The sequence below is a fragment of the Magallana gigas genome, chromosome 8 (genome assembly GCF_963853765.1).
Source record: "Magallana gigas chromosome 8, xbMagGiga1.1, whole genome shotgun sequence".
NCBI lineage: Eukaryota > Metazoa > Mollusca > Bivalvia > Ostreida > Ostreidae > Magallana > Magallana gigas.
In genome coordinates this window covers 22934526-22959550 of record NC_088860.1, presented here as the reverse complement: position 1 = coordinate 22959550, position 25025 = coordinate 22934526, and the positions used below count along the sequence as shown (strand labels likewise).

The following is a 25025-nucleotide window of genomic DNA, read 5'->3' as shown; positions in this document are numbered from 1 at the left end:
ACATATGCGTTGTATTGGTGTTAGTTTGTTTCAATCAAATGTATCTTTCTTTTGTGGATAACAGTACTTTTAAAGATATTGAATTAGTTTAAGTTGTTTTTACGTGTCATTTAGTCTAAGAAATGGTAATTCTCTACATTACATCTTTTGTAAACAACTATAAGACTCGAGCTTTGTTTAAATAACAATCAATTCTTACCTCTGTATCTCGCTTGTAACGTGGCTTTGACATTCAGTATTTTGGTCAATCATTTTAAATGCACAATTAAGTAAACCATTTTTTACATTAAAAATAAAAATTTTGATCTCAAATCCTGTCCAAGTCCCTTTAGGGTGCATACATACATGTACTTTAAAAATGATGACCAAAAGTTGAATAATATTACCAGACATTTCACATTGTTTCTTTATTGTATTTATCAAAAGAAACGAAAAAATGTGCGGGGAGGGGGGACACTACGCAGTTCGTTCTCGTTTCTTTTGCTTTATTAACCGGGTTTTTAAAAAGAAAATCCGGTTATATTGAAATGTTGAAAATGGCGGACGGACGGACGGCTGCCAAAAGAGTGCCCCTTTTATGGATACTATCATAATTCCTCCTACAGTTTTCAAGATAGGAAGTTGTTGTTTTGGAGATCAATTTCACATATATGAGAGATGTACATATTATTTATATTTTGATTTTTATCATTTATAATCTATGATAAAAATACTTGCTGTAATTTATGAAGAAAAAAATACTAGCTGTTAAACTTAGTCATTTTCTCGCAGAATATATCATATATTGTAAGGTTAACTCTTCCTACAGTTTTCAAGATAGGAAGTTTTTGTTTTGTATAGTAGTTGGATTTTTGATAATTTATGGAAAAAAATACTGCATGTATATATTGCAAGTAATGTACTCTATTTCTCAGGATAGGTAGTGTTTATCAATTCAGGGTTGACAAATGGATACTGTTCCAATAAAAGAAAACCCAGTTTGCAGTCACATTGTCAGCTTTTCACTTGTATCAAATTTGAGATAAAATCATAGGATTGATAGTTTAGTTCCTATGCCAAATATTATAAAGAAGGGTGTCGTGGACGCATTTGCATTGAGTAAACGTTATTGTCAGAAAGGCCATAGAAGTTGGGATGGTCGTATTTTAAGGTAGCTCAATGCATCAAGACCAACTACATCAAGACCAACTACTATACAAAACACTATGGAAGGGAATTACCGCCAAAATTCTATGTATCTTGCTTTTATTCTTATTATGCTTACTTCTTTATTCTTCATTACATTTACACTTGCATGTCACTTTATTGTTTTCATATTCATGCTTATCCAATTTCACTTTGATTCTCTTTGATCCTTCATTGTTTGCTTAATTTTATGTTGCAATATTCTCTTCTTATTCGTGTAAATTCTTTCTTTTATCTCTGTTACAAACGTGAATTCAAACACGCAAACCATAAAGTACTTTCAATAAAGACGAATACAAGTTGCATGAATTTAATGTTGCATTATGACGCCAGGCGGCAGTGTGCGCGCTACAATTGCTGCTCCCCGAAAAAAAACCAACGTAGCTAGCTAAATGTGGGATGTTTCGCACCATGACATTTCGCTCCAATGTTTATATGTTCAGATCAAGAAATGGAGGGGAGGTAAATGTACTAAGGGATAATCTATAATTTTGTTTGCCGGGGATGGGGTGGGGGGTAGGTCGAGTTCTATTTTCAGTAGGTTTACAATGTGAATTTAAAAAAGTTTAAATTTTCAAGGGTGGTGGGGTGACTGGACCCCCCTCCTAAAATAAAATAAAATTCTAAGTCTGCGCATCAGTTATTTATATGAGACGATATAATCTTACAGTTCTCATAATTAGCACCCGTATCATAATTACCATCATCGCAAGCTTGATATGGAAGTCGGTCAATTCAACTATTCATTTAATCAAGACGACATGTATGAGGTTTATGTCTCTAAGTTACATGTATCATAGCTTAAACACCTTCAAATCTAAACATGGACCTTCAGTTACATGTACATGATTTATATTAAAATAAAGAAACCTACAATAAGCATGGCTGTGAGTGATACATACACATTTTTATCACTTCAAAAATCTGTGTAAATAAGAAGCATACATTATAAATGTTTTGTATTTTGGAAGAAAAAAATATTTTATTTAGAACTTTATATAAGAATTTTTATTAAGATTTGATTTAGATTTTAAACCAAAACGTATTTAAAAACAGTCATATCGATATCACATACCGTATTTTAATCTCTTTGAATTGCCTGGTTTGTTTTCGTTTACTCATTGTGTAATTAATTCACTGATAATTTAGATTCGTTAATTTTACCGCGTTTACTTCTGCGACTCCACCGTTCTGTGCCGAATCGCAAGAATATAAAATCGCGTGCACCAAACGTAGTTTTCATATCACAAGTTCAAAACTTTTAGAAAAATAAGTGGGATTTTGAAACCTGCAGTTGTAAGTTTTTTAACCCGGAATTTCACGCGGATATTAATTCATCGCACTTAATCAGGGATACACAGTACTGTAGCCTAACGAGAGGTACATAGTGATTCATGCAAGTGATAATTTTCACACGTACTAGAGTACAAGAAAAGCTGCTACTAAATATTTCGTACCCCAGTCCTTTTATTGTTTTTCAAAAACATCTTTAAATTTGGTTTAAATTTATTTCTATTTCATCTACATGTTCCACTGGTACCTGTGGACAGAACCGTGCATCATCCCACCTCTTTTCACCTCAAATGAAAATAAAGTCCTGCATGTCGACAAGTACTCATGACATGTTCCTCTTCTAAAAATTAAGCGTTCCTGCAAATAATTTGTTACTGCATATATATACGGTACATGTACATCATTGCATTGCGGATCTAGAATGAGATCAGATCCACCCCCAATGGAAAATTCACACTTATTTAATCAACCAATAAAAAAATAATACAAAATTATCTCTCAGACCCCCCCCCCCCCCTCTGATTTTTTAGAACCGCGCGGAGGCATTTTTACGAAAGCCGAATAGGGCCACATATAAAAATATTTTTATCTCGTTATTACGAGAAAAGATCTCGTTATTACGAGTTAATTATCTCGTTATTACGAGAAAAGATCTCGTAATTACGAGAAAAGATCTCGTTATTACGAGATAATTTTCTCGTTATTACGAGAAAAGATCTCGTTATTACGAGATAATTTTCTCGTTATTACGAGTTAATTTTCTCGTTATTACGAGAAAAGATCTCGTTATTACGAGAAAAGATCTATATAAAATGGTGCGTTTCTGAAAAAGAATTCGACTGGATCACACTTTAAGTCTATCTTTTTCATTCCAGAAACGTTGATTCAATTTTGATCAATATTTAAAAATAACAACGATCATTATTCATTAATTTCTACATATCAAAATGATTGGATTTGACATTTTATCTGGTATTAATAAAAGGAATGAACTTTATGTAATTTTTCTATTCAACTTATATATATTATAATCCCACTCCGAAGTAAATACCAGGTAGTCCTATAGTCGTAAAAACACAGTTTTATTAGTTACAGATAACTTTAATGACTATATAGTTTCAGTCATGGATATGGATACACAGGATTTACCCGAATTTGTGTTTTATATGTTCATACACAACCTACATGTATATTGAAAATAATTGATTTTATATAAACATTTTGTAGTCTGAAAAAAATAACACGTATCCTTCTTAATTATTGACATATAGTTCAATGAATTTTTTAATCAATTTGCTTTGCTAATTCTTCTGAAATTTCTTTAAAACTACTTGGTCTGATTTTATATCAAATTATGCGTTTTAAACGATGATCATGCTAAGTAACTGTATATTAATAGACATTGCAGTAGTTCATACACTTTATATAAAAAGAATAGAATAATGAAACGCGCCATTTCAAAAATAGATCTTTTCTCGTAATTACGAGATAATTAACTCGTAATAACGAGATCTTTTCTCGTAATAACAAGATCTTTTCTCGTAATTACGAGATCTTTTCTCGTAATTACGAGATAATTAACTCGTAATAACGAAATCTTTTCTCGTAATAACGAGATTTTTTCTCGTAATTACGAGATCTTTTCTCGTAATTACGAGATAATTAACTCGTATTTACTCGTAATAACGAGATAATTAACTCGTAATAACGAGATCTTTTCTCGTAATTACGAGATCTTTTCTCGTAATAACGAGATAATTAACTCGTAATAACGAGATCTTTTCTCGTAATAACGAGATCTTTTCTCGTAATAACGAGATAATTAACTCGTAATAACGAGATCTTTTCTCGTAATTACGAGATAAACATATTTTTTTAAGTGGCCCTATTCGTCTTTCGTACATTTTTCATGTACACAAAAAAATCCGTATCTTTTTAAGTCTGCGTATATCGTGGCTTGCTATAAGTTAATTATATTAACATGTATTTCATATTCCTATACTAAGCCCTTAATTTGAGATGTTTTCACGAATTTATTAAATTTATGCCATTTGTTAGTTTCGTTTTAATAAATCTTCGGGAGCAGCAATTGTAGCGCACACACTGCCGCCTGGCGTCATAATGCAGCATTAAATTCATGCAACTTGTATTCGTCTTTATTGAAAGTGCTTTATGGTTTGCGTGTTTGAATTCGCGTTTGTAACAGAGATAGAAGAAAGAATTTACACGAATAAGAAGAAAATGTTGCAACATAGAATTAAGCAAACAATGAAGGATCAAAGAGAATCAAAGTGAAATTAAATAAGCATGAATATGAAAACAATAAAGTGACATGAAAGTGTAAATGTAATGAAGAATAAAGAAGTAAGCATAATAAGAATAAAAGCAAGATACATAGAATTTTGGCGGTAATTCCCTTCCATAAAACACAAGATGGCGATTTAAATGTTTTGTTAATTTTTTTTTGTATCGATTTGGTTGAATGTCATCATAGCTCAATGTGTGGTTAAAGTTTTGGGCCAGTGAGGCGCAAATCATGAGTTTGGATCCGCTTGGGGCTTATGTTCATAAGTTTGGTAGCATTGTTACCAAAATGGGGTAGGCTTTTCCGGTATTTTTTAAAGTCGACGAGTATAATTCTAATCTTTAACAAGGAAGGCTATACAACGTGTATGAAGTTTGATATCCGGTTGGTTATGATTTGCTTCCTATATTTACCCACTCCTCAACATGTAATTGTTATAAGACTATAGGCGAGTAACGATCTAATTCATATTGTTCACTGTGGAGTTTCAATTGAATGGTATATGTAATTACCTATTTAAAGGCTTAAAAAGCATTTAAAAACTTTAAAATCAAAGAAAGTGCCTGTTTAGTTATTTATTGCATATCAAATTAACATTATTTTCCAAAAATTGTATGAAGATGTTAGCTTTCCATACAAACATTTTATCTATATGATTTGAATAAACAGTAAGTTTTTCCTTCTTCTTTTATTGTATTTTTGTTTGTTTTGTTTTTTATCATTAGGTTTTAGTATATTAAATGAAGAAAAATGTCTCAAATGCTGCAAAAATTTACGAAAACTTCAAGAACCCGAACAAGCAAAATTTGATATACGTTAACATTATATATATAACACATTATTTCCACGTTTTAATTAAAGAAAAAAAACACGCACACTATTCCATTAACATAATTTTGAAATTGGAGTATTTATATACCTACATTGATTTCAATCTTTATCATAAAGATAGTAATAATATACCTTGACCCGACCTTGTTACGAAAATTTGTTCCATTTGATCTGTACTTGGTATCATCGATTTCATTGTGTAATAAAACAGTGATTTCTTTAATAAAAGGCATTTCACACAAGTGCATCCTCAATTTTTTAAATTGATATTAATGACAGAAAAGGTAAGCCTTTTCATCACGTATGTCCCATTTACTGAATTTCACCAAGTCAAGGTCTGCTGGATTGTTTTTCTGAAGTAACTAAAGACTAGTATAAAATGAATTATTATAGTCAACAAATACTTTATACTAAATCAAAGGGCTGCATACAAACCCACAGGGTCATGGCAAGTTATAAAAGCAGCGTACTATATATTAAACGTTTCAACCTTTTCAACTAATAGCCGATAACCGACGCTGTGGAACTCGACCTTAGACGTAAAGTAAGAGGAAGAACGAGTTGTTTACCGGTGAATGCTGGACGTTATACGTGGCGCACGTATAGGAGAAAGCGCTAAATGTGTTTTTGGAAGGAATTTGCTCACCAGGAATTTTTCTGAAAGACATGAGATATGAATTTTTATAGAACATTTCCGTTATCCATGCGCGGATTTGGGGGGGGGGGGGGGGGGGGGGGGTCAGGGGGTCTAGATCCTCCCCCCTGCAAAATTCAAATTTCTTTAGATTTACATTACAATATTACCTAAATTATGCCTTAGACCACTTTGAATTTTTTTTTCAAAATCCATGATTTTTCCTAGGTCGCTATAGGTTTGGACCAATAGATAAACAGGGCGTGTCGATATCTGCCCTGTCATTTTCTTGTCAATTTCAGCCGCTGTAGATCAATCGATAAATGGGGCGTGTAGATTTCAGTCTGGCTGTTTCTACAGAGCTATGAATTAACTATAAGTTTCCGTAAAAAATACAGGGAAAAATACTTGGGAGATGTAAATATATAATAATAAACCAATTATTATTTGCGGCGACTTTATTTCGCGATTGACCTAAGATGAACGGCGACTACTTTTTGCGACCAATTAAGCCTTATCCACACCTGTTTTTTTTCTAATAACCAATTCTAGGCAAATACTGGTCCATGGCGAGAAATATTTGCGAAGCTCGCGGAAATTCCTTGCACGCGAATAAAAGTTGGTTTGCAGCAATGAAAGGAATTTTTGACACTGTGTCACATTTTGCAACTGAACTAAGGACTAGCAATCATTATTTACCAGACATGGTGAAATGTAAATTTGTCAATTATAGTGATTATTTAATCCCCACCCACCCGATTTTCATGATTCGAGACTCATAATGAAATAATTGCAAGTTCAAGCACATGCATGTACTTTAGCTTATCTTTAAGGTTTAAATTGCCCGAAGAGTTGTAAAAGCAATCAAACTAAAAGCCTCGTAAATGAATGGAGGAGTAAAAACTAAAAAGTATTATGTCATAATGGTCCTTTTAGGGAGAGAAGATTTACTCCAGCATTATTAAAACGAAGTTTTTACCGACATTATGTGCATTTCCTGTTCATGTATCTGTTTTAATTTGAATAAAAAATATGGAAGGTCTGATATGGAAAGAGAGAATGCTAAGTCTCCCGTTTGTTAGTAGAATTTTCAAGTTGTCATTCTTATGAAAATTCCAGACAAGACATTAGGTACTACATTGTATTTATTCTCTTTATGGACTATAATGAACTTTAAGCAACACTAAAATTCGTACTACATGTAATACTATAAGGATACATGAGATATTTCTCAATTTTAAAATAGATTTCCATGAAGATTTATACCTTATTTATCTGCACTTAAACATGTTTATGCTAGACTTTTCGAGGTACATTACCAGGCTACCTTTTGAGTAAGAACATTTTGAATTCTCCTTACTGAAGAACGCAAAATGCAATTGGTTGCATTGAAAGACGGTCAAAGCATATGTTTTCCTTTGAAACTACATATCAAAAACAAAATATGATTGTATAAAATGAAATAACATTACGGAATTACGTAGTGGAAATCTTCACACTGTGGAGATAGAAAATATTGTTAAGTAATGAACGATACTTTCTTGAAAATGTGGAAAACAAGAATGACAAATCTTTTCCCTTGCCCATTCAATCTTTGCATCGCACTGGTCAATAATACGACACATGCCTTTCTTCACTTCAAACTGATATTTTATTACATCCATCATGTGATTTCATATATTAACTCATTTACATCTTCGTTATAGCCAAAGGTTTTCGGTTTTGGTGGGGAGGTGGTTGATAAAAAAAAACCCATGGTAGCGAAGAATACTCATTTATTGAGAAATGTTGAAAACACATAATTTTAACAATTGCTTTCTTTGGTGGTTTAATACGAGGATGGATTGCAAAAAACAAAACAAAAACAAAAAACAAAAAACCAATAATCCGCGTGCGCAGATTTGACAATTTTTCCTGCAGCAATTACTACTTTCAAAACCCTAAGAATAGAGAGAAATTTTTATTTGTTGTTAAACTAAATCACCTAAATCTCTTGTCGAGTGCCTGTATAAAAGTAAAGTAAATAAATTTTCGCCAATGTCAGTGTGTTCGATAGAAGGAAAAGACAATTTTACCATACATGTAAATGCATAGTGTTGTGTGACAAAATTGCGATTAATCGCAGAACAATCCATGCACCCAAGCCTCAAGAGAATTATATTACATAATAACAATGTTATCATTATTTATCATATAGATGTATGAATAAACCATGTCAGTTTAAATAGCCTGAAGTTAAGAAAGTTAATTTCTTTGATATATATATATATATATGTTATCTGCATCATATTTTAACATTGTTAAATACTTTTAACTTCCTCCAGCATCAGAAGCATGGCTCAGAGCCAGCATGCAAACATGTAAAACATGTCAATTAAAGAACATTAGTACTAGCCACTGAATGCTTTTTTTTTTGCCCAAATTAGATATTAATAAAAAACAAGAAGTCCAGGGGCCCCGTCGTTCTTCTGAGCCAAAATAGCCATAACTCTGATCAAATCAGCATTACAGCATCAAAATATCTTGACAACTAAGTACAGTAGATCTTCAGAAAGTTAAAAATTTCCAGATTTTTTTATCCATATTTATGGTAAATAAAAAGCCTCTTTTGTTGTTTTAGTATTTGTAAGAGGATTTTTCTCTATTCCTATAAAAAAAATCCCATTTTGTGGCCCCAATTTTCTCTAGGGAATCACGGTTGGATCAAACTTTAATCTGCACAAGCTGTTCTTTCATACAATTTTTTGGACTGGATGCTTTTTCAAAAGATTTTTACAGATTCTTCTCTATATCTTCCAATGTAAAAATTTGCCCCCCCCCCCCCATGTGGCCCTGTCATACCCCGGGAATATTAATTTCAACAAACTTGAATTTGAATCTACACTATCTGTGAATGCATCCACACAAGTTTAAGTTTTCCTGGCCATATCCGTATGTAAAATTTTGACCCCTCCCCCCCCCCCCCCCCCCCCCCCATTGTGGCCTCAACCTATTCCCGGGGATAATAATTTGAACAAATTTGAATCTATACAACATGAGGATGCTTCCACTCAGTTCAAACTTTTCTGGTTGTATGGTATCTGAGAATTTTTAAAGGTTTTCTCTATTTATTCTTATGTAAAACTTGACCCCCCCCCTCTATTGTGACCTCACCCTACCACCGGGGACCATGTTTTAAACAAATTAAATCTACACTACCTGAGGATGCTTCCACACAAATTTGAGCTGTTCTTGCTTAATAGTTTTTGAGAAGTAAATTTTTGAAAAATACCATCAAATTTAAAATAATTCTAAATCATCTCCCCTTTAAAAAGGGTGTGGCCCTTCATTTGAACAAACTTGAATCCCCTTCACCAAGTGATGCTTTGCGCAAGTTTGGTTGAAAACGGCCCAGCGGTTCTGGAGAAGAAGATGAAAATGTAAAAAGGTTACAATGACGACGATAGACAATAGACAAATCGTGATCAGAAAAGCTCACGCGTGAACCTTTGGCTCAGGTGAGATAAAAATGGACCAGCAATAGCTTAAATTTGAAAATCATGGGGCACCTGCTCCAAAAACTTCAACGAGCTTCAAGAACAGATACACGTACCATCTTAAGGATGGTAGCAATAATTCGATTCTGAGATTTAGATAACTTACATTTGAATATTGTAAGATAATATTTCTATCATAAAAGAGAGTGTTGCAAAACAGCGGGAATATTCCCTAACGTGAAAAGGACCTTTAAATATCCGTCATATCTAAATATAGACACATTACGTAGACGACTATATTTATATAGCGGGTATGTTCCGAATGGAGGCATTTTACGCGCATTTCTATCGAACACGGCAACCACCAAATACAATATGGAAGACTGTATTTTGGTGTTACCATATATGGATTGCAATTGTCCAGCGTTTTTTAAGTATCATTCTATGGAGTTACATGGAAATGTCTGATTCGGGCTCTTCAAAATCGTCTGAGTTGTAATTATAATCATCGCATGTTTCTATAGTACCTACATGTAGATACTCCAAGTCCAGATAAAAAGGTTGAACAAATTTATCCGTACATATTTTCATTAACCTACTGCTTCATTACCGATTCATACTTTTTTAACGTTTTCTTTCTTTCTTAGTTTTTTAGCCTTTAACAACCTGTACATGTCCCGCTTATTTCATAAAAGAGGGGAAAAATCAACTTTCTACATATATGCGTACATTGTTTTAAAATCCTTTGAATGTTTATAATTCAAGTTTATAATGGGGACTTCACGCGGACACAGCAAGAAATATTGAAAAAAAAAATAAGCATTACATTGACAAGCAAATAACTTTATTCTGACATTCTTAAGTTCTCTATATACATTACTTTTTAATGCGATTAAAAGAAATATGTATTTAAAAAATTCCAACTGTTTCGGGATTCGAACCCCCATCAAGATAGTCGGTCATGATCACATCCTATTCTCTCTGCGTTACCACTCGACTAACCTAGACGTGACTTCTAAATGAGGAATTTAACATGTACGTTTCAAAGGTATTAATGATTTTTTCCCAAAAGTTAGATTTTAAAAAAATATATGCCTCTATGCAACAAAAATCGGAAATGGCAGTTTTCAAGAAATTGTCTTACTCTAAACGGTCAGATTAAACTAATTTTGTTTCAAGGAGGCAGTTTTTTACAACAATGAGGATTCCTCTTTTATAAAGCGTGAAATCTGTCACATTTGTCTGTGTAACTAGTTTTAATTCTATTTAATGTTCTTATAAAAGTTTATATCAACATTCCAGATAAAATTCTACCCTGTTTTATATACAACGTTGCAAGCAAAAAAAGAATTACATCAAATTCTGTAACTTTAATTTTTCCATTTTATCTGCAACTCCTTTCGGGAAAATTAGCATAGGAACTGCAACACTCTCTTTAATAATTTTTAGTGTCGATTAAAATAATCAACCAAAGCTGAGCTAGCATTTTGATAAATTCATAATTTCTAGCTTATTAATCACCTCGTGAATTGTGAATTTTCCGCGCTTATTTTTGCGTTAAAAAGCCCTCATTTGAATTTCATGAGGGAAAATAATCGTGAACTAGTATCTTAATCTAATGTCGAATGCATATGATCATTTAACTAAGCAATTTTGCACCAAAAATATGTGAATAAGTTCCACGGATGAAACAAATGGAAGAAAATCATCTGCCAGATAACCACTTGATTTCTTTTGTTTTCTGAAGACCGCAAATCATTTCTTGTTATAAAATGGGTTTTTTTTATTTTGCAGCAAGCGTACTCAGAATCACGAGCAAGAGAATTGTGAGGAAAGATGTACGTTTCCGTGTTTCAACTACTCGGTTGTTTTAAGTACTCCTGTACCTATTATTGACTTTGTTACTTGACTTTATAAATTATCTTGGAAAATGATTATCTACAAAAATTTGTTATCAATATTTTTAGAAAGCAATTTTTGGAAACGTAATATTTCCCTCAAGCATACATTCTATTGGGTTTTTGTTTTTGTTTTTTTGTTCTACAGACCCTTCATTATTTATTTTTATTGAACCTCCTTTCTTGTTTTTACATGTAATATACCTGCAATTCTATTAACTGTTTTTGTATGAAAAAGCTTTCACAATCATTTACAAAAGTCTATACATGTATATATGTGCTATCGTACTAATGTATGGTATTAATTGACACATCATTTATTAGGTCATGAAAACTCTTCTATATATTTAAGATGTATTATCTCAAATACCATTGCAGAAATTAGCCACTCGTTTTCGAAGTTGGGGAAAGTCTTTCTGCAGCTGCTCATAACCTGATCTAAAGTCATTATCTCTGTAAGACGTGCGTCTTAATATACAACCAAGTGAAGTGCATACCTAATACTATCCATCTGTGTTAACGAAAACTTAATAAAATGAATAAATAAAAATGAAACAATATATAAATAGGTTTTTTAAAAAAAGAAGGCAAATTTGCAAAAGATGAAGAAAATAAATAACACCCCCCCCCCATGAGATATTTTTTTTATCTAGATGACAAACAGAAGTCAAGACTAGAAAAAACTGACGTATTTTTACAATATTTTCAAAAGAGCCACGTCTTTAAATAGCTCAAAATGGTACATGTTCCTTGCTTAACTTGGCATAACTACTTTATCTTATGATCAGTTTGTCGATTAGAAGCGAAACATTTTCAACATATCATCAATAGTTAGACCCCTATACGATGCAGTGGCGTCGAAAGCAAACTGAAATTGGGTGGGGGTGGGGGTAGGCTTATCAAAAATTCTTGACAAGCAAATTAAAAACAAAAAACCTTGGTTATGGTTATATGTAACTTTGCAAAAAAAGTGTGTGTGTGTTGGGGGGGGGGGGGGGGGGGGCTAAGTCTTTTGACTAAATCGCCAACAATAAAAAATAGACACCCTTACGTCAACTTGATGTTTGACACAACTACCGAAATTCCATGGTTCTCTAAAAATGGTAAATTTTTTATATATATATCAAACAATCTTGGACTCTTCAACCATTTCAAATCGAACAAATTTCGAACCTGGGAGCCAGTTTAACTTAGTCTGTACAGAATTCATTATACTGAAGCCTTTTTCCTGCACTGATAATCGAGATGATTTAGGTTTGATTTTAACAGTTACTGCACTAGTTGCACTAGTAGGCGTTTTTTTTCTCGTTTTTGCCTCAAACCACTTAATGCAGCTGCTCAGGAAACCATTTACTGGGTGCAGTTAACGTCAAAACGCGGCCTCTATACACATTTATTCCAAGGGACCTTCTGCTACATGAACGTTGGTTGAAATAAGTCCCTTGATATTCTATAAAATATTCTATTTGAAAAAAAAAAACAACCAAGGAAATCATTCATTCTTCCGACGGAAGATAAAAAACTTTTTTTATTCATTCAATATCAATTCCATAATAAATAATCATTTCTCCAAAATTCTAATAACATAAATTTCAACACTTTTTTTCTTACGAAGTATAGTTATACAGAAGCAGCTCTATGCAGCAGAAACATTGGTATTTAGTGATTTCATCATCCATGTTTTAGTAATCATCATTTGCTTAATTCCACAGATATTTTAATAGTTTCATATCGAAGCGGTTTTATAATAAATCACACATCTTTTTTTTAAATTCAATGGTTGGTATTTCACCGACAGATCCATTTGTTGTCCTAATTAACTCATCACGTGACGTCATTAGTGATCACCTCCTCCCATTCTCTGTAAAAAAAAAAAAAAAAAAAAAAAAGTAAAAACTTGATCACGTGTCGATAGATGTGTCATCTATATCCGTAATAAATATCAGAATGAAATGAAGGTCTTTTGATTAATAAAATATAATCTTGTTGTTCCGCTATTAAAATGTATAAGGAAAAAGTGTCGTTCCAGTCCAATAACTCTACACTTTTAGTTTAATTGCTACGGGTAGCATGCAGTCGGAAAAGCCATTCCGCGAACAACTAAGCTTCTAACATAGCAAGCTTCAGATTATTCCTTCGCTATATGTAGTTGCACTGATTCATGCGTACAGAAAATTAAGTTTTATCAATGGACTCTTTTTATTATTTAATTTTTCCTAAGTTTACTATGGAACCTGAACTTGAAATTTGATTAACGGAAAAGAGAAAATTTCATTATTCCGAATGCATCCAAAAAAGTGAACAATTATATGCATGACAAGTCAGAAGGGAAATCATGACAAAAATTTAAGTAGTATGTTTAGTTTATTTCATTGGTGGTTCATTTGGTATGACTGTTAAAGCGAGAAGAAATGTGTATAATTCATTCGCAGACTAACTGGTTTAACTGGCTAGATTGTGATTTGCTTTGGTCAGATGCATTTAAACACAATCGAATTTCTTAAGAAATATGAGAGAAAATGCGCAGAGGATGTAAACACAGGCACACATAACTATGTTCTTTTCGAGATCTCACTCCGTACAAGTTCAAGTTCCATCTGAGTTCCAAATCTGATGTGAACTTAAGCCTGGTGATATATCACAATAGGTTATTATAGTGTCCATGAGATCTAAAATCAGCCTTCATTAACCAAATTTTTAACATTCTCATTTCTCTACCCCTCGGCTCAGAAATGTGTTAAATACATCTAATGCTCAAAGAATCAAAGTATTAATAGATTGATTAAAAACCTAATGATAGCAGGAAGAGAAAATTACAGGCTTTTGGAAGTCACTAATCAAGTACTTGCAATAAATTTTCTGCAAACAAAGGCAAAATATGTGTTTATTCAGAGAAAACTATTTGGATACAAATCTATTATTTTTAAAATAGTATCCAATGCAAAAGCGATGCTATAGTTCAATCAATTCTGAGAGAGTACCCGGTATGTTACATTATTTTTTCATGTCTGCATCAAAGTTTCATATACTCTATATACATGTAATTGTACATGACGGATATCATTGACAACGTCTTTTCAACAATATCAATGCAGGCAGGATAAATTCTGAAGGTTAATCTAAAGATCGATATTCAAAATTTGAATTTCTTACTTATATTTATACATCAATAAGAGACAAACACTTATTCATGCTTGTTTTCTGAACTTGAGCCTACTTCATTTCTATTAAAAGCATACTACTTGTGTAATGATATTTCATTCATCCCTGCATCTCCCTGAAAGAAAAACCCTATCATCCAAGACAAAGACAAGGCATACATGTTAAATGATGTCTACTCCTGAAAACATTATAGAAATGGGGAAGGAGGCATAAGCAGAACAAGACAAAGCAATGGCTACACATAAACAGCTTCTATCATTCAAAAAAAAAAACACCACTATTTTGATTTTTTTCAAAAGCTTTTAAACAATAAAAATATGGATACTTTTTTAATGTATAAAATAAACAAACTCTGAACTGTACTGGTATTAAATTTTCTTTAACATTAATAGGTTAAGTGGTCAACCATCCAACTATTAGATTCTCCTGCTGTATATCAGTTATAAGTGCCTAGATACTTTCAAGCCATTAACTTTTACTTGATAAAGAAAACAAAAATGCTTCTTATATCTTTTAAATTAAAAATTTAATTTTCAAATATTTGAATGTTAATTTTGCTATTTCTTTAAACATACAGGTAGCTCTTCTTATCAGTGAGGTTAGAATAGTCTGTAAATAGCTACATGTATGACACCCAGTTCTTTAAAAGGCTAAGCAGAGTAGGTTTCAAGGTCTCTATACTAGAGTGATCTGTAAATTGGTAGGGTATCTGTAGCTTGAGGCTGAAGAACGGAATCAATCATGTGACTGATCAGTTAGTGCTCTTGTGCCAAAGGAACCATTTTCCACAACAAAAAATTATTGGGAACCTTTTGGTTTTTTTTTTTAATCTATTTATATGTATTTACGTGGCAAATGAATCAAATAGTTTGTGAAGGACTTCTCTCTCTCTCTCTCTCTCTCTCTCTCTCTCTCTCTCTCTCTCTCTCTCTCCTCTCTCTCTCTCTCTCTCTCTCTCTCTCTCTCTCTCTCTCTGTTTTACACCGAAAGATCTCATCTTTAGTAACTGTATTGTCACAAGCCTAAGATACATGTATCAGGCATTTTTAGCTTCATAATAAAGACTAGATCAAAAGGTAATGGAGGATGAGCTTGAAAAATCAATACACTTTTATTTCCTGTTAATAGGTTTCGATGCTTGCAAATCAGGCACAGTATTTGCAATGTTTTACAATATCACTTTAAAAACGCATAATATGACTAGTGCTAAGCCAAACGAGTCTTGTGTTTTGGTTCAATCACTTAATTGCATGCAAAGATATCAATCTAGAATACCAGCCAAAATGAACCACTTCCTTATAATAACTTTTTTGCTTGATTATTCTTTTCAAATTTATGCAATTATTCAAAACAAAAATCTATACAGTGAAACTCCAACATGGATATAGCAAAGTTTTGTGGAGTCCCGGGAAAAATTCTTAACAAATTGTTGCAAAATTTACAGTTATAATTATTTTAAATATAACAGTTTTACAGATATAGCAAATTGATTTCAAGTCCCTAGGAGTGAAAAACAACGAAATTGAAAACTTTTGTATTTAATTTTTTTTTTAGTTCAAATAGTTTGCAATACTATTAATTGACATAATTGTGTGACTGAATTTATTTTCACATAAATCCTTCAATTTTTAATCTGATTATCATAGTTTTCAAAAGAATGTACCGGTATTCTCATTTTATGCTTCACTTAGCATTAATTGTAGCCAAGTGGAAGAAAACACGTATCTAGCGAATTTGGTATACTTACATGTATATTTACAAAATTGTTATAGGGATATCATGAATTACGGATATAGTAAATCCACTGGTTAATAGGACTTTGCTATAACCAAAATTTACTATAAAATCACCCAGTACTATCTTCAAGAGTTACATTTTTTTATACATGGAGATATACAGTAAGCATGTTTTTTTGTTTTTTGGGGGTTTTTTTTTTTGGGGGGGGGGTTGTAGTTAAATGTAATTCCCTTAATACAATGCACCCCAGTTCAAAAGTCTAGAATCCCCCCCCCCCTTTTCCCCACAACTCTCTCTCTCTCCTCCATCAATCTTCTGACGTAGTTCCAGACAGAGAATGGTTTGTTACAAGCAGAAATCAAACCAGGAGAATTCTGAGGATCAATAAAGCAGTGTCCCTACCTGTTAGTGCTGTTTATACCTCAGGACCTCCATCGACTGGTGTAACAAATAAATCACAGAACAAAATTTATCATCAAATAGGAATTATTACATTGGAATTTAAAAAAAAAAAAAACAGTGCAAAATATTCAAACTGCAAAAATTATTATGGCATGAAAGAAGAATCTGATTAATGTAAGATTTTGAATGATGAAATGAACTATTATAAACATTTCAAGGTTTTTTCAACCATTTTTATTGATATGGATCAGCTATACATGTATATGACACAGCGAATTTCCATGATAGGATTTGACCTTATGAAGTTTCTTATCAGTATTGTGTTTGCGTAGATAGAAGGTAAAATAAGAATTTGTGTAAAAGCGTTAATCAATTTAGAAATTTGCATATGCAATGTGATTTTATGAAACTTAGTAAAGGGCATTCCACATTTCTACATAGACTGTGGTTATAATGAAAAAAATATCGAAAGAATGTAGACATAGAAAATCATAATTTTCATAAAACAAAATTGGAAATGTGTGGAAATTTTGGAAATATAGAATTTTAAAAAAGCTTAAAAAGCCCCCCCCCCCAAAAAAAATATTAATTCATGAGATACAAGAATGACGAATGATATTATATTTGACTGGAAGCAAAGAAACATGTAACACTGAGAAAGCAGTTGAGGACATTTATACCATATATGACTACCGTGGGTATATACCTTCAACTGGTGGATAGAGAGTCTAACAGAAAAAAGTATCACACATAAAAACTATAAAATCTGTCTGAATAAAAAAATCTATCAAATTCTTGTTCATTCAAATCTATAAACTAGAACTACTCAGTTAGTAAAGAATCCAACACAAGGAAAGACAACTCTACTGACCTCTAACATAGTTTTTCCTATTTCCGCTGGAGACATTGTGACCGTTACACCAGCTTCCTTCAGGGAAGCAATCTTTTCGTCGGCCCCTCCTTTACCCCCGGCAATGATAGCACCTGCGTGGCCCATTCTCCTACCGGGTGGGGCGGTCAGCCCAGCAATGAAGGACACAACAGGCTTGGCAGTAGGACCCTGAAACGGTTAAAGAAGGAATAGTCAAAGCAGGACTAAAGAATATGTGACTGAGCTTTTAGGAAGCTAGATAGTCAACAAATTACCCATCAGATCTACCTTAAATTTTTAGATATTATTTTTTCTAGCCAATAACAATCATTTAATAAAGAAAAATTCCATGAAATTTCAATTTCAAAGCTCTTACTTATGAAGATATTAATAAGCTAAAAATTGCCACAACCATCCAGCCCTCTTATTTACCATTTCTCTTTTTGGAAGAAGCGTACGTAATAAGAGAATAATTTTATTCTGATTGTAACGCGCTTTCTGATTGGCTATTAACCGCTTCGCGGTTTACAAAGCGTAAACTGCCCCAAACCATTTTATATCGTATAAAACAAATAAATATTGAATTCATTCCTTAATTACATCTGACTTACGTAATTGTTATTTCTGAGGTATTCTGCTGCTTTTTCTTCGGCTCCGCCACCAATTTCACCAATTAGTATAATTCCTGTTGAAAAAAAAAAAAGAGTTTGTATATCAAAATAATATAATATAATTGCAAAATGAAAATATATCCATTTATTTCACAATCTGTTCTGATATGATTCTCCTCGAGAACATCTGAATCAACTTGCTTAGAGGTGAGGGCCAGGCTACCTTTTAATAAATCAATCAAATCCAGGCTGGCAAAACTCTGCCTGCAAAATTTGCACGAATATTAGTATTCAAGGTGGTACCATTGTCAAGAAAGTGCTACAGTAACTTCCAAGAAAATGTACAGCTATGTAACATGTGCATAGTATTTGGGTTTTTGTTTCTGCAGACATAAAAACCCACTGAAAAGGCTTGGATTGTATTGAATGAAACAGACATCTTGATTTTATTCCTACCTCTTCTGAAAGTATTTAAGGAAAATGAATATTGATTGGACAAAAAATGTTATGACCTTATTTTCAAATACTGTATTTAGATTCTTGGTTTGCTAAGAGGTACATGACCTCTATACGAGCTGATTCAGAACTTTGAGAGCAGAAGCATGTCAGAAGAGGCAATTTCAATCAGATTTGTACATTTCTGTAGAAAAGGCTGCATGTTAGAATGATAATGCCACTATAAAATCAAAGTACATGTACTGAAGTACTGAAGGGAGTTGATTTTATCGATTATTATTGATTTTAAAATCAACGATATGTTATTTTGCATGGCAAGTAGTTTCTAATCTGTATTTGAATAACGCACATTTTTATAATATGAATTCTCGAACTTTTCCGTCAAGAATTTCGAGAAAACCCCATATGAATCATGTTGTGTAATATTTAAAGATAGAATTCCATCAAACTATGTATCAGTAATCAAAATATTTCTAAAAATTGTACACATGTCTGGATCCAAGCAATATTGAACTCTAGTCTCGTTCAACCAGACGCTTGGGTGTCTCCGTTAATTTCCAACTACCAAGAGAGACTCACTGTTTGTCGAAGATTTACGGATTCAGCCGAGCGTCTGGTTGAACGAGACTTAATTGAACTCTGGCGTAGGAATACATACTACTACAAAAAAATCTGACTATTTTCAAGGTATTTATAAATACATTTCCTTGAAAATTAATGGTTCAGCATACAGTACTCAGAATTTATCTAATATTTTCAAGATCTAAGTCTTGTCAGCGGTGATGATTTGTGCTTAGGTCCAAACAATGTTTCACTTTCGGTTTGCCAGAGAAACTGCATAGGAGAGTTGATTAAAATCAACTCCCAAAAAACTACACATTGGTACTTAGACTGATTTGTCAAAACGTGGATAAGAAAGGACTTTTTTTTTACTTCATAAAATAAGATGAATTATTCTTTTTGCACTGAAATCAGTGTGTTTTACAATCAAACTAGAGCTTATTGCCTTGATATATTCAAAACACTAATTAATAGGTACTAGTAATTGGTTCGCTGCGACTAATTTTCGTGATCAAGATTTAGATTACTTAAAAATTAATATGCCAAAGACATTTAAGGACCTTTCGTGGCGAAGAATATTCACATCAGCATGGCTCTTGAGACCTCATGAAAATTTCTTACATGCAAATTAAAGTAAAAAGTGGAATTCTAGATATTTTTTTAGTTTGCATCATTCATGTGAAAGATAATACTAAAACATGTTTTAAAAATTAGGATGAACAATATGCCCTGTCCCAAGATAATGGCAATTAACATGAAGATAGTCGTACCTTCTGTCTTTGGGTCTGCTAGGAACACCTCCAGGCAATCTACAAAGTTGGTTCCATTGAAAGGATCTCCTCCAATGCCCACACACAGGGTCTGACCCAACCCGGTCATGGTGGTCTGGTGGACAGCTTCATAGGTCAGGGTTCCGGATCTGGACACGATTCCAATACGCCCCCTTTGGTGAATGTGACCTGGCATGATTCCAATCTTGCATTCTCCAGGCTAGTAATAGCAAAAGGAAAAGCTTGTTTACATCAAGAAATGTCTGGTTCAAATATTGTGAATGTCCATAAATTAGGGCACTAAATATTAATTAGCGCAACATTTGACTGATCAGTGTAATAAAAAATTAATGCATATAGAGATAAGCTTTTATGGGTAATTCAAATATCTGGGCATAATAGCAAGTGCTTGAAATAGTGAAGAAGCAGCACAAAAATATGCTAAATTAAGTATGTGTACAATAGAGTTAGTTCAATTTTTAATTTTTATTTTTTTAGAAGTAATACCTCTATATTATATATCCATAGTCTCTTGATTAGTTACCTTAATGTACTACGTATATTATTAATTCTGTGCTATTAGTACCTTCTTTTTTCATCACTCGCTACTCACTTTAATAATGCCCGGACAATTGGGTCCAATGAGTCTAGTTTTATTCTGTCGTACAAGCTTGTGTTTGACTTTGACCATGTCTTGCTGGGGAATTCCTTCTGTGATACAGACAACTAGTGGGATTTCTGCATCAATGGCTTCAACAATGGCTGCAGCTGCGAATGGTGGTGGCACATAGATGACGGAAGCATCACAGTTCGTTTTATCTCTAGCCTTCAAATAAACAACCATATTTTTTATTTCAAAACAAAACCCATCAAAATTCAGGCATGAGTTTTGCATGAACCTCTGCTGTATTTATTTATTTATTAAGGAAAAGGTTTATCATCTGAATATCCAACCCAGTACCCCCAATGAAGGCACCAATAAGATTTTTTATTCAAAGATGAATCTGTTCCTTGCGTTATAATATAACTGTGTTGTTTGCAAAATAGGCTAAACATGGCAAGTTAAATATATATTGATGACAACCAGAATAGTGACATGAATGTAAGCATGACTTGGAGCACTAAAAAGTATGTAGCATAATTTCATCAATCTGCACGTACCTCTTGGACTGAGTTAAAGACAGGGAGACCTAAGTGAACCTGGCCACCCTTACCAGGGGACACACCCCCAACCATTCTTGTCCCATACTCAATAGCCTGCTGACTGTGTATGGTTCCCTACAAAGACAACATCATGTTGAGTAAAATCATGGAAGTCAGAGTAATATGTCGTGTTAATGCGAAAAAAACGTTATCATAATATCATCTCTTAAATCATAATATGCTCTAATATTTCTGTGCATTGCTTTGATCTTCAGACAATCTTGAATCAATTTATGTTTTGGTGTGAGAAGGTTAAAACTGTTAAATGTGTACATCACCATTATTTCGATAACTTAATTAATGTCAAGGACATCTATATCATTATTCGAGCTTTTATTTAAAGGACTTAACCTACCTGTTTCCCTGTAAATCCCTGACAGATAACCTTGGTGTTTTTGTCTATCATCAAATTTTTACGTGTTGTGGTGTAACATGACCTTACTCCAGACTTTGTAATGCCTACAAAACATGGGTCATTGAAAAATATTAACATAACCAACGTTGTTCATCATTAACAATGCATCTCTTCAAAATCTAAATAGCTAAAGCAAGATATATACATGTAAGCACAAACGTTCTCATAGAAATAGTTGAGGAAATTCGAAATGATAGTGTCACCTTGTCTATTAAAATAAAATATCAATGCACACCATATTCGTAGCTAATATAAGAGAATCCGAAGATGATTTTGCAACTAATCTAAAAATTAATCAATTTCTTTGTCTCCTTTAAAACCCATACCCGAAATCCGACAGAGAAGTTTTCCGGCCGCAGCCATCGTGTAAAATTCTAATAGCTAAAACCCTTTAGATGGGAATGAAGTGTTCCGAATAAACGAACAGGGATAACCCAAAAGTAAATGTAGGAATATATGATAACCATAAATGAATTGCCAACGTACATGTAAAAGTAATTCAATTTACAATAATTTTTATTAAGTTTTTCATGAATCGCAATACATAAAATATAAAATGTTTAGGTTTACAAGCAACACCCCATCCACGTACTACATGTAAATATAAGTGTATACGATTTTCAGTTTCAATATATGCATGTACATTCTGCAACCCGAGTATTCATCTCTTCACAAAAATGCATGCTGATATAACTATTCAATCCCAAAGTGAATTTGGCTTCACGAAAACCCGTGGTTCTGCACAAACACTAGTGCACGTGTGACTGGTAAATTTAAAAAAAAGATATTTGTTCAGTTCAAATCTGATAAAGTACGTATGAAAATATTGATCAATATGTTCTTTTATTTGAACCACATTGTAGATGAAATGTACAAAAATTTCCATAATTTTTTTTTCATATTTACGATTCTGTATAACTTTTAGGAAAGAAAGAAAACCCCCTACTTGCATGTACATCTAAATTCCTGTAAATCAAAAAGACATGCTCACGATTTCAACTAAAATTTGCAGCCTTCCATTGCAAATGATAATAAAAAGGTGTTAAATTTAAATCATTCAATATATATCTAATAGTCCACCAAAACAATGAATGATTTTAATGCCAGTTGTAAAATGTGAAATACTGGAGTCATATGCATGCAAACTAAACGAAATATAATATTGTAATACTAGTAGTTTATAAATACTAGCTAGTAAAATTTAATGCATGATTTCATCTAATTCAAGAGCACAAAGCCCTTGCATTTTGTTAATAAAAATCAATATGTCTTAATATGGTTAACTTTGTATTTTCTTTATTCTGTTAAAGATTTTACATCTTGTGCTACAGACCAAAGTTCTTTAATAGAATTTTCTTCCTAAGACGTCCAAGTCTTATCTTTGGTCACCAATGGCAACTGATCCGGAGCCATCAGCATTTTATATACAGGTAGACCATTACATTGAGCGAGTTAATCAATGTAAGACTAAGGAACAATAAAAATCATAAAATCATCGCTTTAATTGTTCCGTAATAGAACGGAAAACATTGACATTAATTGGCTGATAAACATCAACGCACCATTAACCAACACGCAACCTTATGGAGCAGAAACCATCATCTCCCAGAATAAAGCATCCCAGAGTTCGAGAGTCCCGTGAATGTTTTACTTTCAGCATCACTCCCAATATGGCGCCGGTGCTCAGATTGTTGTCCATCTCTCTATACGTGACTTCAACACTGGTCGTTTTCCTGCTGAACCTTCCAGTCATCATTATATTAATCAGTGGTCGGTGTATGGGGCGGAAGATCCGGAACGTCCACATCCTGAGTTTGAGCATCACCGACTGTATGGTCAGCGTCAGTAGCGTGTTCTTATTCTACGCCCTACGTGTCACCGACGGAATTAACGACCCTAAACCCCCACTGCAGTACGCCAGGTGTTGGGTGGCCCTAGGTATTTACCTGTGCTGCATTGTGGCCTCTCTGTTACACCTGTGCTTCATTTGTGCAGATCGTTGGTGGATATTAACCAGAAATTATTCGTCAGAACGAACTAAAAGAGTGTTTCGATTTTGGATAATCATCATAGCAACGTGGGTCTGCTCTTTTGCAATTGTGTTTATACCATTTACCGCTTTAAGGAGGGATCATACAATAACTGTATGTTCCATTCCGGAACTGTTTTCGGATTTTGGTGCTCATATATTATTTCGTTCGTGGGCTATTCTTCTCTTTCTTGGCCTCTTTTTCATCATAACTTCCTGTGGGTGGATGTTATATCGAATTCTTAATCTTCAAAAATCGCTGATACACCCAGCAAAGAATGGTCAAAAGGATGTTTTCACACTCAGCAAACCTCGCGTCATCTTTGTTCGGCCTCGATCTGGTGTTCAGGAAGGCAACCACGCTCCAAATAAACCAGATAAGCCCAAGAGAGTCAAATTAAATCGACTTTCGTTGAGGACAGTCAAATTAGTGGCCCATAGGAAGGCGGTGGTAACTTTGTTGATCCTGGCAGGATGTTTGCTCTTCTGTTTATCTCCCTTGTGTGCCGTTAACTTCCTGATGGGCTGGAGCCATACGTTTCCAAAAAACGCGCGTAGCCAAGATGCCATTTATTTTGTCTGCGTGATTTCAAGTCTGAATTCCGCCTGTAACCCATTGGTGTATGCGTTCAGAGTGAACGAAGTGAGACACAATTTACGAGCGCTTAAGAAGAAACTCACATGTTGTTTCTGTTCATATTTGTGGCATGTTGACTGATACAGTAAATGTTTCATACCAAAAAAATTCTTTTCTTTATGTATATAGAACCATTTTAACAATAGCATGGATTTTGGGTAGTTGTGTCAAACAGCAATGTGACGTAGGCCTATCTATTTCCTTACAGCCACTCAGCCACGGCTCTTTGATAATAATAAGATTTGTCTAGCTTTTGAGTTAACTACGCAATTGATGCATTTTTCGCTTGAAACCGCGTCATTTTAACTTGTTTTGACACAAGGAATACATGTAGATATATAGCTACGTCCTACTGAGAGCTCAAGGTCTTGTTTAAATGGTTCTAATAGAGACAATTTTACGCTGCCACTTACACTTGTACAGTTACATTATCTTTAGCAAGGAGAGAGAGAGAGAGAGAGAGAGAGAGAGAGAGAGAGAGAGAGAGAGAGAGTCTCGAAGAAAATAACCAGTAGGTAATTGTTTTCCTTATTTTTTATATATAAGATA

At 33.4% G+C, this 25025-nt stretch overlaps 2 protein-coding genes across 7 annotated transcripts; one reads left to right on the top strand and one right to left on the bottom strand.

Moving 5' to 3' along the window:
• Positions 1–13113: 13113 nt before the first annotated feature.
• Positions 13114–22240, bottom strand: LOC105319941 (succinate--CoA ligase [ADP/GDP-forming] subunit alpha, mitochondrial). Of its 6 annotated transcripts, none has more exons than XM_034472293.2 (10): positions 22137–22240; positions 21751–21854; positions 21354–21470; positions 20806–21018; positions 20193–20412; positions 18406–18479; positions 17795–17983; positions 17630–17651; positions 16924–16959; positions 13114–13483 (listed from the first exon to the last, which is right to left on the bottom strand). In XM_034472293.2, exons 1-9 carry the CDS (start codon positions 22171–22173, stop codon positions 16937–16939), a joined length of 999 nt encoding a protein of 332 aa, XP_034328184.2. In that variant the 5' UTR covers positions 22174–22240; the 3' UTR covers positions 13114–13483; positions 16924–16936. The 6 variants fall into 6 exon arrangements, with proteins under 6 accessions (XP_034328184.2, XP_034328185.2, XP_034328186.2 ...); XM_066068824.1 differs by lacking the exon at positions 13114–13483 and adding an exon at positions 13569–14899; XM_034472294.2 differs by lacking the exon at positions 16924–16959.
• Positions 22241–23229: 989 nt separating this feature from the next.
• Positions 23230–24643, top strand: LOC117690418 (5-hydroxytryptamine receptor 1B-like). The gene has a single exon (XM_066069642.1). It carries the CDS (start codon positions 23394–23396, stop codon positions 24555–24557), a length of 1164 nt encoding a protein of 387 aa, XP_065925714.1. The 5' UTR covers positions 23230–23393; the 3' UTR covers positions 24558–24643.
• The last annotated feature ends 382 nt before the right edge of the window (positions 24644–25025 follow it).